The sequence below is a fragment of the Acanthisitta chloris genome, unplaced genomic scaffold (assembly GCF_000695815.1).
Source record: "Acanthisitta chloris isolate BGI_N310 unplaced genomic scaffold, ASM69581v1 scaffold3780, whole genome shotgun sequence".
Classification (NCBI taxonomy): Eukaryota; Metazoa; Chordata; class Aves; order Passeriformes; family Acanthisittidae; genus Acanthisitta; species Acanthisitta chloris.
The window spans coordinates 2,557-17,306 of NW_008650894.1; the positions used below are offsets into that span (position 1 = coordinate 2,557).

At 49.2% G+C, this 14,750-nt stretch overlaps 1 protein-coding gene across 1 annotated transcript; it reads right to left on the reverse strand.

Annotated features, from left to right (window-relative positions):
- Positions 1-1,289: 1,289 nt before the first annotated feature.
- ITFG3 (integrin alpha FG-GAP repeat containing 3) lies at positions 1,290-12,934 on the reverse strand. The gene is made up of 11 exons (XM_009070569.1): positions 12,679-12,934; positions 11,521-11,637; positions 11,141-11,329; positions 7,522-7,652; positions 4,265-4,394; positions 3,674-3,812; positions 3,266-3,406; positions 2,826-2,904; positions 2,245-2,397; positions 1,673-1,775; positions 1,290-1,528 (listed from the first exon to the last, which is right to left on the reverse strand). Exons 1-11 carry the CDS (start codon positions 12,932-12,934, stop codon positions 1,317-1,319), a joined length of 1,650 nt encoding a protein of 549 aa, XP_009068817.1. The 3' UTR covers positions 1,290-1,316.
- Positions 12,935-14,750: the final 1,816 nt, after the last annotated feature.

Consider the following 14,750-nt stretch of genomic DNA (forward strand, 5'->3'; position numbering starts at 1 on the left):
TTTTTATTTCCAGGACTGAGCAGCTGGTTCAAACCCTTTTCCAGGCTTTGCACCTTGTTTCTACAGCCTGCACTGGCAACCACCAGAATAGGGCAGAGAAAACACACCAAGATGCTCCACAAATGTCCAGAAGAAACACATCATCCTCACACAGCAACCTATCCCATCTCCTTGGGATATCAGGCTGGATAGATAGAACAGCACCCAAGGATCCTCACCCAGCAACACTTCAATTCCAAGGGCAGGGAGGCAGCATGGAGCTTCTGCCCACCTCCTGGCAGAGGGGACAGTGCTTGGAGAAAGCTCCTCAGCAGCTGCAAGGCTGAATGAGCAGAGAGCTGGCACTGCCACTTGGGTACAGGGCTTCCCAGAGCAGCAATCCCAGCTCCCAGGAAAGGTTGAAGTACAATCCTACTCTGAAAAAAATGTCCTAGTTCCTCTGGCTCCTTTAAACCAGGAGAGGTGGTGTTGGTACTGCCAGGGACCAGCCAGCCTGGGCTCAGGGTGGACCTCTCACCACCTATAATCACACTGAGGGCAGGGAGGGACTCTGACACATCCATCAGGTGGGAGACCAGCTCCCTTTTGGTGTCACCAATGCTGCACAGCCTGGCTGGAAAGGAAGCAGCAGAGGAGACAGACACAGGTAGGCTGGTGCCTGCAGAGTAGGGTATGTGGGGCTGTTCTTAGGAGAAAAGGCCATTTCTAAGTAGAACAACATTTGAACCTGTGCTCTGCTGACCCAGGTGACACCTAACCACATCAACAGCCACACTGGGGTCTGTCACTACACATACCCCACAGCTACCACAGCAGGGCCCAAAGCCAGGAGAGGGAGATGGCAAATCAACCTGCAGCCAAGCACCTCTCCCCCAGCCAGGAAAGCTGACTCTGAAAGGAAATCTAACACCACACATCAAACTCCACTCCACAGGCAAACACCCCAGAAATCATCAACTCTGGCATCCCCAGCAAGCACGTGTTTTCCTCCAGACACAGCCTGAGTCAGCACAGTTCTGCGGGCACAGAGGGATGGAGGGGAAAGTCCTCTTCCCCGAGCTGACGACACTTCAGTGGTGGCCAAGCACTGAAGTCCCATCAGCTCCAAGGACAGATGCACTGGCAGCTGCCCCCACAGCCTGGGTGTCCCCAGACACTGGGGGTGCTTCCCTGCCAGCCACGCTTTGGTTTGTGGATGGAGAAAGGCAGATTCCCATTAGAATCCGTGACCTGGGACTGCTGAGTGCTCTCAGCTGTGAGCAGAGGCAGCTTGGAAATGCCTGGCCCAGGCAGCCTCTTGCCCTCCCCCGGCAAGCTCACACTCGGCTCTGGAATCGCATCCTGTAGAGGCGATCCCGGACGTACTGCTCACTGTCCACGGCCACCTGGCTCAGCCAGATCACCTTGCTCTCCGAGACATCCTCCTTCAGCTTCCTCTTCATCAGCGACACCGTGCCCGGCTCCGTGCCAGCCCGGGGGCCCCTCAGCAGCACATAGCAGGCGTGGCGGGGCCGCTCGAACAGCGCGGCTGCAACGGCACAGGACAAGGCTCCAGGCTTGGACTGGCCACCAGACCCAACACCACCCACCCACAGAGGCACCAGTGTCCTCCTGGAGCTCCTCACTGTCCTCCTGGAGCTCCTTGCTGGAGGGTGGGAAGGAGAGGACTTACCGCTGAATGCAATTATTTGGTCCGTGGTATTGCGGAGCTCCAACAGGACGTTCGTGTAGGAAGGATGGAAAAGGTACAGCTTCTGGAAGGGAGCTCTGGATCTCTGCAACCAACAGGACACAGACCCAGATGTTATCCCAGAGACAGCACCAGCACCTGGCTCAGCTATTACTCACACTGGACAGGATACATCCAGCCAGACATTTGCCCATGTCAGCCCAACTCATCCTGACTGATGTCACTAGGACTAGTGCTGGGATTTTGCTTACAACTCAGTGCTCTCCTCCCCACCCTGAGCTTCCTGCAAATAGCTGGCCTGTCTGCTGCAGGCAGGAGACAGGTTTTTGCCTCAGGGCTGGCAGAGCAAGCAAGGAAAGCAGAGGAAGCTCAGCTGGTGCTTCAGCACTCTCCATGCTGTCTGCCACTGCCCTGGAGAGCTCTGCTCACAGCTGAGCTGTGCACCGAGGCAGTGGCACAGACAGATGAGAATACCAGTGCAGGGAGAAGGGGGTAGGTCCACCCAATTCTGGCCCAAAGTGTGGAGAGCAGCAGCTCCCAGCAGCAGGACTCACTGTTTCATTGCCTGGTTCCTGGTAGTCACCCCAGATGAGGAAGGCGGAACGGTGATCTGCAGTAGATAGGGTGGCTGGGCTGGGGCTCTCTGCCCCTGAGTTCAGCTTCAGGTCCCACTGGACTACTCCAGATCCACTCTCAACAATCATAACCTAGCAGGGAAGAAAGAAAAGGCACTCATAACAAAGGGATATGACAAGCCACGAGAGTGAAGTCAGGTCAGCTGTCTCTACCCCACAGTGTCTAGGGGAACAAGTATCTGACACATGGGAAGACGAGGAAATACTTGAAGTGGAGCATCACAGAGCTGTGAGACCTGGGGTGGGTCACATCAGAGTAAAGTCACAAGTTTTGCAGCTATTTCAAGGGGTTCAAAGTTCTGTCATTGAAGCCTCTTGCTGAGAAGAGAATTAAAGTGCCTGAGCTGGCTTCAATAACCTGTTGAAAGAGATCCTTTCCCAGCCTAAAGCTTCCTAAAATGAGTCAGAGGGAACACATCCCACCAGCTATCCTCAACTCAGTTCCTGCTTGAGCTGTGACATATAGAGACAAGAGAAGTTAAAAGGAAGAGATTTCAAACCTTCTTCCTGTTGGGTCCAATTTCACTCTCCAGGACAATACCAAGAACATCAGGTTTGTAGTAACCAAGCAGTGACTCTCTAAGGGAGAGAAAGAGAAGGGAGAGATCATAACTCAGCCCCCCCATGGCCCGGACACTGAGCAGCCTCTATCCTCCCACAACGCCCCTGAGAAGAGACTTGACTGCTACACCATTGGGTTAGCCTGTTACCACCCCCAACTCTGAGCCCAGCCACGTCACAGCAGGCACAGAATGAGCAATCAAAGCTTTGGCTTCCTCTGTTCTGAAGCAGCACTTGATGTTTGCTAGCAGAGGGCACACAACACAACAAACAAAATTACAGACAGGACCACAGGCAAAAAAAAAAGTAGCATCTGTCAGGACACTGCTGTTGCTGGGAACATGGAAATGCCACATCCAGCCCAGACTGGGAACTCTACCTCAAAGCACGGGACACGTTGAGGGTCCACAGAGTCTGGAGATTCTGGGCATTGATCAGTGTAGCCATCTCTGAGTTTACAACCAAGATGTTCTCATGTGTCTTCCCAGGAATTCTTGCCAGGTAGCGAAAGTCTCCAAAGCTGAACAAGGACAGAAAAATGATTAAGCTTTCTAGAAAATGGATGGCTTTCCTGTGAGGTTGTGTCTTTTCCCTGCACAGTAAATGCAAATAGGAAACCTCAACCTGCTTCCCCTGATGAGGCCATTAACACCAGCCTTTCCCTGAGTTCTGGATGTGCTCTAACCCAAAATCCACACAGCCAGGAGAGAACAAAACCCCAACAGGTCAACCTGACAGGAACAGCAGCATCCTCCACTATACCAGCCACCAAGACATAACCTCACACCTCGGTAGGGATAAGTGGTGCGTGGTGTGGTCAATACTCTTCTCCCACTCAGGATCTTGCCCAAGGCTGGGAAGCTTAGCTTCCATCCCAGTTGCTGCACTGTAGAGATCTTTCAGGGAATATGCATAGAGAGAGTTTTCTGTGAAAAAAAAAAAAAAAGAAGAATGAGAGAGATAAGTTATCCTGCCCTTGCTCTGAACTCGATGATTTTCCAGATCTGGCAGATCAACTATATTTTTAGGGCTTGCATCATACAGTTGTAGTGGTATTTTGAGCCTCAAGCCTGCTATTGAATGCTTTTAACATCTTATCTGCTCATAATCCAAGTGTTCCACAGCAATCATTTGCTATAAATGACTGCTTAATCCTTACATGCTTGACATTTGTTAAATAAAATCACTACAGTACGTAACAAACACAGTTTAAGCAGAGGCTCCTCCTCCTTTTAGTCCAGAACAGCTCTTTGGCTAGGTGAAAGCACCACATAGCTTTTAAGAATGCAAACACACTCTCAGCCAAAAAAATGTTTAGCAATCCTGATTTCACAGTTACAATCACCCTTTCAGACTGAATTCACAAGCAGAACTGTACCTGTATAGAAAAGGAAGTAGGAGGAGGAGCCCAGGTCCAGCCTGATGTACTGAGCTCTCCCATCCACCGTCAGGCTGCCAGTGGAGCCCAGCTGTTTGCCATCTCTTCCTGAATGGATGAAGGTCTTAATCTACACAGGGAAGGCATTAAGAAAAACCAACAAGGTGAAAGCTGATACCAAACAGCAGCTGAATGGGAGCAGCACAGGCTCAGATGGAAAGTCTCTCCCTGGTTTTGGAGGAGTGGGCAGGAGTTAGGTGACCTCTCTGCTGGGAATGCTTCTGCAAGTTTGAAAATCACTTCCAGCACAGCCACTTAACCCAAGATTTTTCTACCTTGCCACCCACCATCTGTGCAGACTGGGACCACTGAACAGCAGACACAGCTCTGCTAAAGACAGCAAAGATCCTTTAAAGCCAACTGAGCAGTGACAACAATGAGAGGACCTAATGGCAGAAAGAAAGCAGCATATGGACACAAGGGAAATTTGGCTTCATGTGGCAGCTCTGCTAAATGTTTTAAGTGCCCTAATCTACTCTTCCTAAGGCTGACGTGAGTCCAAGGGGATAAAAGAGCTGACTGGTTTCTTTCTATTCTTTGTGCAGAGTAACAGAATCCACTAAGAACATTTCACCCAGGAGAATAAAGGTTAAAATCAGGATCAGATTCAAATGTCTAGGCAAGTCATAGTCTGGGAGAGCAAAGCACATTAGGGACAAGAGAAACATCAGACAGAGAGAAACTGCATCCATCAGAGATGCTGAGTCAGGAAGGAACCCTTCCCTCTTCCTTGGGAGGGAGGGACTGGGAAAGAGAAGGAAATCTACTGCTCCCAAAGTGAATCTAGAGAGTCTGGAAGCTGAACAAGGGATAGAGTTTTCTGGGGAGAGTGAGAACACAACTGGAGAGGGAGAGCAACACATCCACCAGCTGTTCCCAGCCTCCTGCACTGGGAGGAGACACAAACCAGTTCTTGCAGACCAGCTTCACCTTTACTGGCAAGCACTGGTCCAGCAGTTGCCCAGGGACAGTAACAGCCAAAGGAATTAATGCGTGGAGTAAGGATACAACACCACCTTACTCACTGCATTGCCTAACCCCTCTGGGCACTGCCACAGGCGATGGATTCTCTGGGATGTATTTGTGCTGAAGCTTGCAGCAGGTAGGGGTCAATGACACCCTCCAAAAAAGCAGCTACCTAACCCCCCAGCACACAGACTCTTCCCCACAGACTGCTCACAGCTCTGCCCCTTCAGGAACATTCAGCTTCAGCCCTCGATAGCAACAAAGCTCACTGACTTCATTTCTGACTCTCCCTTCTCAGCAGACTGCCTTTTCCACACTGCAGAGCTTCACTGCAGCTCCCTACATTCTGTGTGACTTCTCAAAAGAGAACATACTTTTCCTTAAGTTGACAGAGTGCTTGCCAAGTCCGGAGGGAGGAAAGGATTTCATACCAAGATAGCTAGAGAGCTTAAATGGAAAGCAGATCAAAAGGCAGCCCTGCAGAACAGAGACTACATTCAAACATTTCTTGGCTGCCTAAGATTAAAAACCCCAAAAGTCTTGAGATAACTGGGATAGCAAATGCAAGGAGAAAAGAAAACAGAAGAGAAATGTAGGAATTGGAGAGGATCGAATTTCTGATGACTCTGGCAACAACAATGCTTCAGACAGCAAAACCCTATTTTCTTATAGAGGAGCCTGGCTTGTACCAGCAATGGCACAAGTGCCTGTTCTCCTGTGCTGGGCATTGTTGAGGACCTCGAGTGCTGTGTCCTGTTCTGGGGACTCACTGCAAGACACACATTGAGGTGCTGGAGGGTCCAGGGAAGGGAACAGAGCTGGGGAAGAGGCTGGAGAATCAGTTATGTGAGGAGAGGCTGAGGGAGCTGTAGGGGCTCAGCCTGGAAAAAAGGAGGCTCAGGGGAACCGTCTTATTCTCTCCAACTCCGTGCCAGGAAGTGCAGCCAGGTGAGGGTCAGGCTCTGCTCCCAGGGAACAAGGGATGGGACACGAGGAAATGGCCTCAAGCTGTGCCAGGGGAGGTTCAGGTTGGACATAAGGAAGAATTTCTTCATGGAAAGAGCTGTCAGGCATTGGAAGGGGCTGCCCAGGGAGATGGTGGCGTCACCTTCCCTGGAGGTGTTCAAGGAACGACTGGACATGGCACTCAGTTCTCTGGTCTAGTTGACAAGGTGGTGGTGGGTCACAGGTTGGACTCAACGATCTTGAAGGTCTTTTCCAGCCTCACTGATTCTGTGACTCTGGTATTAGGACACAGGGCAAGGGATGGGACACGAGGAAATGGCCTCAAGCTGTGCCAGGGGAGGTTCAGGTTGGACATAAGGAAGAATTTCTTCATGGAAAGAGCTGTCAGGCATTGGAAGGGGCTGCCCAGGGAGATGGTGGCGTCACCTTCCCTGGAGGTGTTCAAGGAACGACTGGACATGGCACTCAGTTCTCTGGTCTAGTTGACAAGGTGGTGGTGGGTCACAGGTTGGACTCAACGATCTTGAAGGTCTTTTCCAGCCTCACTGATTCTGTGACTCTGGTATGAGGACACAGGGCTGCCACTGATCCCATCAGCCCTGCAGGGAGCTGTCACAGAACAGACTGGGCATGCAGACAATGCTGTACCACTCAATCATGGATGCAGATGTTTTAGTATAAAAACAGTTTTAGCTACATGAGTTTCTCCCTCTAAGAAATGGGAAAAGCAAAATTGGGATGGAGATAACACAACCAGCAGCTGTTCCACTACAAGAACCCAGGTCAGAACTAACCAGGCAGTGACATTGGGAAGTGCAGTGCAAAGCAGACCACAGGCAGAGAGAGGGAAGGGATCAGAAAAGGGCAGTGGTAGTACAAAAGCACTGGCTGTCAGCTGTGCTTTGATCTAAGAGCCAAAGCTGTCAGGGTTTGTTCACTTCCACTTCTCTGAGCAGAGGAAACTGAAAACTGCAAGCTCATCCTGCTCAGGCTGACTCCTCAGACAACCCAGGAACATGCAGTGAGGAGCGCAGACTGAGAAGGGGCAGAGATTCCTGGCCAGCTCTTTCATTTATTTAATTTTTCTAATCCCTCAAACACTTACATTGATTTGGGAGTACATCTCTGCAGGGTGGGAAAGAACCCACTCCAAACCCACAGGAATGAGAGGCCTCTGGACACTTCCTCTTTGATGACAAGACCGGCTTCCCTGCCATGCCCTGTGGTCTGGCCACTGGAGCTACCAGAACTTCAGGGTGACATACCTTGTTTCCCGTAGCAGCAAAGATTATCAGGTCCTGAATTCCGTCACCATCCACATCTGGAATCACTGACACAGGAGTCAGCACAGTGTAATTAGCTCCAAAGTCACTGGACTGTCTCCACTGAACTTCCCCTGGAAGACAGTAAGTGGGAAACAGTCACTAGAAGGCACTTCAGGTGGAGAGGCTCTTAATCCCCTGCTCCTCCCAGCACTCACTGTAGCCATTCACAGCTCACCAGCACCACAAACCAGTCATGATCATCGTGGAGCACTTGCATTTCTGCATTCCCAATGAATCCCAGTAGCCACATTTCCATCTTATGTTGGAAAGTAATCCTAGCTGCCTGCAGGATGAACCCAAACACTCTGGCACAAAGATCAGCCTGCTTTCCTTGTGCCTTAGGTTCACAAGCTTCCCAGCATGTTCATGGCATGGACAATCCTTTGTTGTGATCTGAATCCTTGTTGCTGAGTACTTAAATATGTACAGACATTTTGAGCCCCTGAAGCAGCTGAATTCTGACCAGTGGTGCTGCTACTCCTGGCAAAACCTCTTTTCCTGCAACTTGTCTGCTGCAGATGTTCCCCACTGACACGAGCAGCCACAACTCAGCCCACATCCCACCTCTCCCTTGCTGGAGGAACACACACAGCCTGTTCAAATGGGTTTGTAAACTGAGGTAGCAAAGCTTTGGGCTTTAAAACACGTGGAGAGGTGTGGGGTGGGTTTCTCTTCAGCAGCTCCACACCAGCTGAGTGGTTCCACTCCATACACCCTGCCCAAGGCTGCTGGACACTTTCCAGTCATTGCCCAGAGGAATCTGCCATGGAATCTGGTAGGAGAAGGACACTGCAGGGTTGGGTATTTTTAAGCAACACTCCAGTGTCTGACTAAGTGCTCAGAGGGGAGATGCTTACCCTCCCCTTTACACAGCATCATACACAGCAATTGTCATTTCAGGAATGCAAAGTAATCATCTGTTCTTTGTCAAGAAGGCCAAGGAATTACTACCTGATGCTGTCTGCATCAATTTAAGGCAGGCTGTATTTCCAGTAGGATTCCTCCAAAGCTTTTACTGCAACACTGAAAAAAACCACTTGGATTTGTTACTATGACAACAGATGTGAAGCAGAAGAGAATAGATTTCCTAGTTTCTTTAGGAAATCATGAGAAGGCAAAGAATTTTGCCCCCAAAGAAAATGAGCAGGCAGAGGAAGGAGAGAACTGAAGTTTTAAATCACTACATCCTGGATTCAGCACAGTCCAAAGCTACAACAGCAAGACCTGGCTGACGAAATTCACATGCCAATGCATAAGGCTCTAATCTTCACTGGTTAGACAGCAGATATAGTTTGGGAGGAAGAATCTTACTCTTAAAAGAGCAGTCTGACTTGATGGAAACAGCTAACAGAGACAGATTCAACACCAAGCACTTGAGAAGCTTTTCATGCTGTAACCCAATGCCCAAGAGCACCAACACTGAATCCAGTGCCCTCCTGTTCCATCAGCAGGAGATGGGACTACCCTGCCTGACATCCAGAGTGCTGTGGTGCTTCCTCAGAGCCCTGGGTCGCAGCAGCAGCGTGGCAAGAGGAGCTGAGATGAAAATTAGACCAGTGTCCAGACAGCAAATCTAAGCAGGGTGAAAGGGTTGGGTTTTTTTTTTGTCTGGAAGGAATGATAAAATTAGAACTTAGATGACTGAGCTCAGCTCTCACTCCAAGCAGCCACAGAGGACACAGACTTTTCTCCCTGTCAGACATTGTCTGAGCTGGAGTTGTGGTTTATTACACAAAAGCATTTCCACACATCTGATCATCATCATGTCCTTTCTGTTGTATCCCTTAGGAGACCAGAACTACCCACAGGGCTCACAGTGGAGGCTGCTGGAGGATCAGGTGAAGAGAGAAGGTGTAACAAACCACTCCTGTCCTCTTCCTGCAGACTCTGCTTCTGGCCCTGACAGAGATGGAATACACAGCTCCAAAGACTTCTGCTTTGACCTGGAACAGTTAATCTTAAGCTCTTGTGTCCCAGTTTGCTGGTAAGATATACATGCAGGAATGTTAGATGTCCCACACAAACAGAGCCATGCACTCCTACACTTCCCTTCTTGTGTGCTCAGGCCACTTCTGGCAATGAAGAAAACAAGACTTAACAGAACCCAAATTGACAGACAAGCACTAACTTCACCAGCATTTAAAGATCAAAACCACATCAGACACTTTCAGATGATAATCTGCCTATCTCTCCTTCAATCTTCCTACAGGCAGGGGCTAGACAGCCTGAGAGCCCTGGAATCTCACCAAATCCTCCATGATGATGAATCATTAACAGCTAAAGATTGTGCTGGCTACTGTTTTTAGCACACTGTGATGTAAGTCAGACTTTGCCTCTTTGAATACATTTAGCCTATTTAAATACATTTTATTCTGCTCTGCCCTCCTAACCCCCAGTAAAAGTCAACCACACTCAGAAACCACTTTTAACCTACTTAATAGCAAAAAGGCATCAAATACACAATCTTCTGGGTTATTCACTTTTCCATCTGAAGCATTTTTCCCCCTCTTGCTTTTAAGTTATCTATGGAAATGTTTTCTTTACTGTATTGCTATGACCTGTAGCTTAGCACGGCTCCTTCTCTCCATGCTTGTCTTTAGTTACACACCTTTGGCTCAGCAGCCAACTTTGACCTGAAAGCAACTACTTCATTAATAGTCTAAAAATAACCTGCCCTAAAGCTTACACATGGGAGAAATGGTGCTAAGGTACCTCAGTTGGTACAGAAACTTTGTAGCACTGTGCGCATCTACACTGGAAATTAAAAGCTACATTAGATTTTCCTCAGATTCCTTAGAGCTACATATCTTGCTACTTCTCCCTTCCAGTTTTTTTGGAAAACAGGGTTTAAGGGGTTCAATACCAGACACAAAGGATGGGATCCTGGGGAGAATAGGTATTGTTTAGCCCTTTGAAACAGTGACACCCAAAATGGAAATGCATTTTAGGCTTTGTCAGCAAGCAAAGGTCAAGGTGCAACAGATGATGACTGCTCCTAGAGAAGCACAGGCACTCTGCAGCCCCATCCCAGGTTGGGCAAGATGGCAATGAATTTCTCCATCTCTAGGTTCAGCAAGGAAGAAACCTTTCCAGAATCCTGGACTGCTGAAAGAGACTGGCAAGTATTTATCCTAAGTGCTTTCCTTAATGACTTTAAAATCATAAATCCCTAGAACTCTCACTCCTCTTGTCTCTGCAGGTGCTCCTGGCAGACACACATGGATAGCTGGGAAATACTGCAGGTGCAGGTTCATGTCCAACTCTGGAGAGTATAAAGTAACATCTGCAGCTAGTGACTGCTTCTCCTGTTTCCAAAAGCTGTCAGAATGCTGGTCTTACAAAACAGGGGCTGGCACACCCCCCAGCACAGAGCTCAGCCTGTGGAGCAGGGAGGGATGGACAGCAGGCACTCCCAAAGGCTCTGGCAAGGCTTTCAAGACAATGAATCCCCTGTGCCCATTGTTTGTGCACCAGTGAGTCATGTCACGCTGACACCCCCTGCCTCTGAGGCCCGAAGGCCACGAGGTGAGGAAAGCCAGCAGCACTGCTCAGCACTCACCCGTCCGCAGGTCGAGCGCTGTCAGGGCCGTCGGTCGCCCCACGAGCAGACAGCCCTGGGCCCCTGCCACACCGAGCTGCTGGATGCCACACTCCATCCACTCCAGGTCCTCGGCAGCAGGTCTCTCCCACAGTGCTCTGCCATTCGTGCCAGACACAGCAGCAACAAAAGCACAGGGAGATGGCAGCCCTGGAGGGAAGAGAGGTCAGAGATAACTCTCCCTGCATTCACCTTCGCTGCTCCGCACCACCCAGTGGCTGGGACTCACCCAGCTCCTCTCATCCAGCTTTCTCTCCCAGTCCCACAGCAGCCTCACTAATAAAAACTAAGAGGGAAAGGGCAGCCCTGGCTACAAGGCTTTCTGTGTCTGGATCAGCTACCTTCATCCAGGCAGGACGTGTTGAAGCTGCTGCTGCCGTTGTTGGCTTTGAAAGCAAAGAGGACATCTTGCACTTTGTCTTCGTTCACATCTTCTATTGCCAGGAACTGGTAGGCCACTGCAAGAGACCACAAGGCAGGCACTGGTGAGGTTTGCCTCAGCCCACAGCACAGCTAGTTGGAGCCAAACACAAATTCCTAGAGACCTACTCACTGCCTCCATCTCCGACAGCGTCACATCGGGACAGATTGGCTTTTGTATCAAAAAAAGCCATGTACACAGTAACCAAGGACAGGAAAGCAGTGCCAAGGGTTTTTTGAAATCTGCCATCCCCCAGAGGATTTGTCTTTTTTTATAGCCAAGCGACCAGAATTTGAGCTATGCTGAGCAAAGATCAACCCTGGTCTTGGTGTGGTGTTGTTACCCTTGAAGTACACAAAAGCCTCATCCAAACCCCACAAAACCCAATCCCAGATATTCCCTTTTCTTCCTTCTCAGCTAAGAGCCACCTCTGGAGCTCAGAGCAGCAGAACCCAGGATGTCTGCAGTAAGACTCACAGCTCAGTCTCCACTATCTGCATTTACAGCACATCCAGCACACACCCACTGCACACTAGACTCAAGAACAGCTCTCACAAAAGCAAATGCCAAGCCACCAGGGAGCAGGGCCCAGGCTAAAGAGCCAACTAAAGCAACTTGAATAAAAATAGTTATAGTAACTATAAAGCAATTTATAAAAATAACAAGACAGAATTATTCTTTTTCCCTTCCGGTTAGCCATGGGGAAATGGTAGAAAGTCATAGTGACAGAGGAAAAAATGCCTAATTGGTCTCCAACCTCAGCTCAAACTTCAAGGGAACATTTTACAGAGCAAATCTCAACAACGATTTATTCCCAGATACCCTTCCTCATTTTTTCCCCCAAGTGAGACCTTATTAGTGCTTCAGAGCAGCATCCAACTCCTCCACTACATCCTGTAAACACCTCCTGGAAGGCCACTCCAATTATGACAGGCCACTGCCTATCCAGGTCAGGTACTCACAGCTGTGGCTCCCCAGGGCTGCAGGTCTGGCTCAGGTGGAGGTCCCCAGCCCAAATTCGTGGCACATGGAAGAGAAGAACTGTTGGTAAGTATTTGTGCTGCTCCAGCAAACTCACCTGCATCGTTGTAGTGCCGGAACCATGTCCTTTCTGACACTGGCCTCTCCGGGCAAGGAATGATGAAGGAGAAGGCAAACACAATGATGAGGCAGAGGAACAGGGAGATGAAGAAGGCGGCAGTGCGCCACCGCGACAGGCGCGAGGATTGCTTGCTCAGGATCCTCCTCTCCACAGAGTTCTCATGGATCTCCTGAGCTTTCACATCCTCAGTCTTCAGAGGGTGGATCTCAGCTTCCGAGTCCTTGTTATCCATCACGGCTCGTTCATCCGTATCCAGACACCCTTCTCCCCCTCCGCCTGCAGCAACAGGAACAGCAGTTAAAACAGATTTTGGAATATATTGAGAAAATAACTGAGATGTTCTGTTAGTACCTGATATTCACACTTAATGGGAGGTGAGCAAATCTCCCAGTCTATTGTGACAGAGTCGGATACAACGCGCTGTTGGTGCCGGAGGTCTCCCACGGAGCAATGGGGAGAGACTGGAATAGCAGGAATAGCAGACTGTTTCTTCAGGAGGAAATCAGCTCTGCTAGAGCTGGACAAAGAAAGCTACAGCCCCCACGCAGAAAGGACTGACTGGTCTATAGTTCTCCCTCAAGAAAAACACCCTAAAAGCTCCTTTTGCTGCAAAGACTTCTTGCCACCTCCTGTGTATGTCAGCCTGACTCTGGGCTGGAGAGGTGAAAGGAAACACTTGTGACCTTTATATCACAACATAAGGCTGCTCTGCTAGAGCTGGACAAAGAAAGCTACAGCCCCCACGCAGAAAGGACTGACTGGTCTATAGTTCTCCCTCAAGAAAAACACCCTAAAAGCTCCTTTTGCTGCAAAGACTTCTTGCCACCTCCTGTGTATGTCAGCCTGACTCTGGGCTGGAGAGGTGAAAGGAAACACTTGTGACCTTTATATCACAACATAAGGCTGCTCCCTACTGTAATGAGCACTTGAGCTTCCCCAGGAGAGAGAGAGAAACAAACACCAGCATATTCTGTATAGGAACAAACCAAAGCTATTCAACACCTTCCTCAGATGATAAACCACTTGATAAGTTTAGCAGCCCAGCCCTGCAGAAGGCAAGAGAGTGATTACTTCTCTCCCCAGAGAAAAAACAAGGCAGGAGTTGAGACTAAAATGAGGCAAATTTGATTTCCTCAGACTGGAAGAGCTAACAACTTCTATTTTAGTTTCTCCTGCTATAAATCATAATCTTGAGCTAGAGCTACAATAAACAGAGGGGTTCTGTGCTAATTTGCTATAAAAAGGGATAAAAAGGAGCCCTAGTCATTGGAAAAGTCTGTAACTCATTACCCACAACAACAACAACCACCAGTGTTACATACAGATCCTCTGATAGTACTGCTTTAAAAACATAGCAGAAGGGAAGAAATAAAGAATAACACATTCCAAAAGCCTTGGAAAAAAAGCTGCATGACAGTGTTATGAAAAGTTGTATCAGAGCAAATAAACACGATAACCGAGCCAACTTTCCATGACCATGGCCAGCAGTCACGTGCCTGGATTGTCTGCTGGAGCCACTTACTTCCCCAGCAAAGAGCTCAAACTCAGCACCAACTCAGCACAGAGGACCTGAGCTTTCAGCTCCAGCAGCCACAGGGCTTGATCACCTCACATTTCATGCCCAAGTGTGTTTACAGGTCCAGCGAAACACAACACCCTGGACAGGTCAAGGCTCCTTCAGGCAGCTGTGGCTCTCCAAGTTGTTCCTGTCCCACCACAGAAGCCTCTTCTCTCCTGGGTACAAAAATCAGGGGAGACAGACCTAGCTCAAGGCAGAGGTTGAGGCCCAGGGTGAGCAGGTCAGCCTGGCATGGGCTGTCAACCCTCTAACTAACCTCAGAGCCTGCTGGGCTCACATAGACAGAGTTACAAAGGACTTACTCCAACCTGAGCACTCTGGAGTTTGTTCTCTGACATCAACTATGGGATCTCACACCAGATAATTTAATTCAACCTGCACAATACCATGCAAATGAATCAATAATGCAGAAGTTGTATCTTATTCCAAAGGTCTTACTCCAAAGGCCTCATCTGTCCTTCTCATCAGT

Bases quoted from the DNA above. Each gene is read 5' to 3' on its own strand.
- ITFG3 (XM_009070569.1), bottom strand. From the start codon at position 12,934: ATGGATAACAAGGACTCGGAAGCTGAGATCCACCCTCTGAAGACTGAG. The intron at 4,395-7,521 runs GTATGTCACCCT...TTCCCTGTGTAG, and splicing joins TTGCTGCTACGGGAAACAAG to ATTAAGACCTTCATCCATTC. The intron at 2,905-3,265 runs GTAGAGTTCCCA...TCTCTCCCTTAG, and splicing joins AACGTGTCCCGTGCTTTGAG to AGAGTCACTGCTTGGTTACT.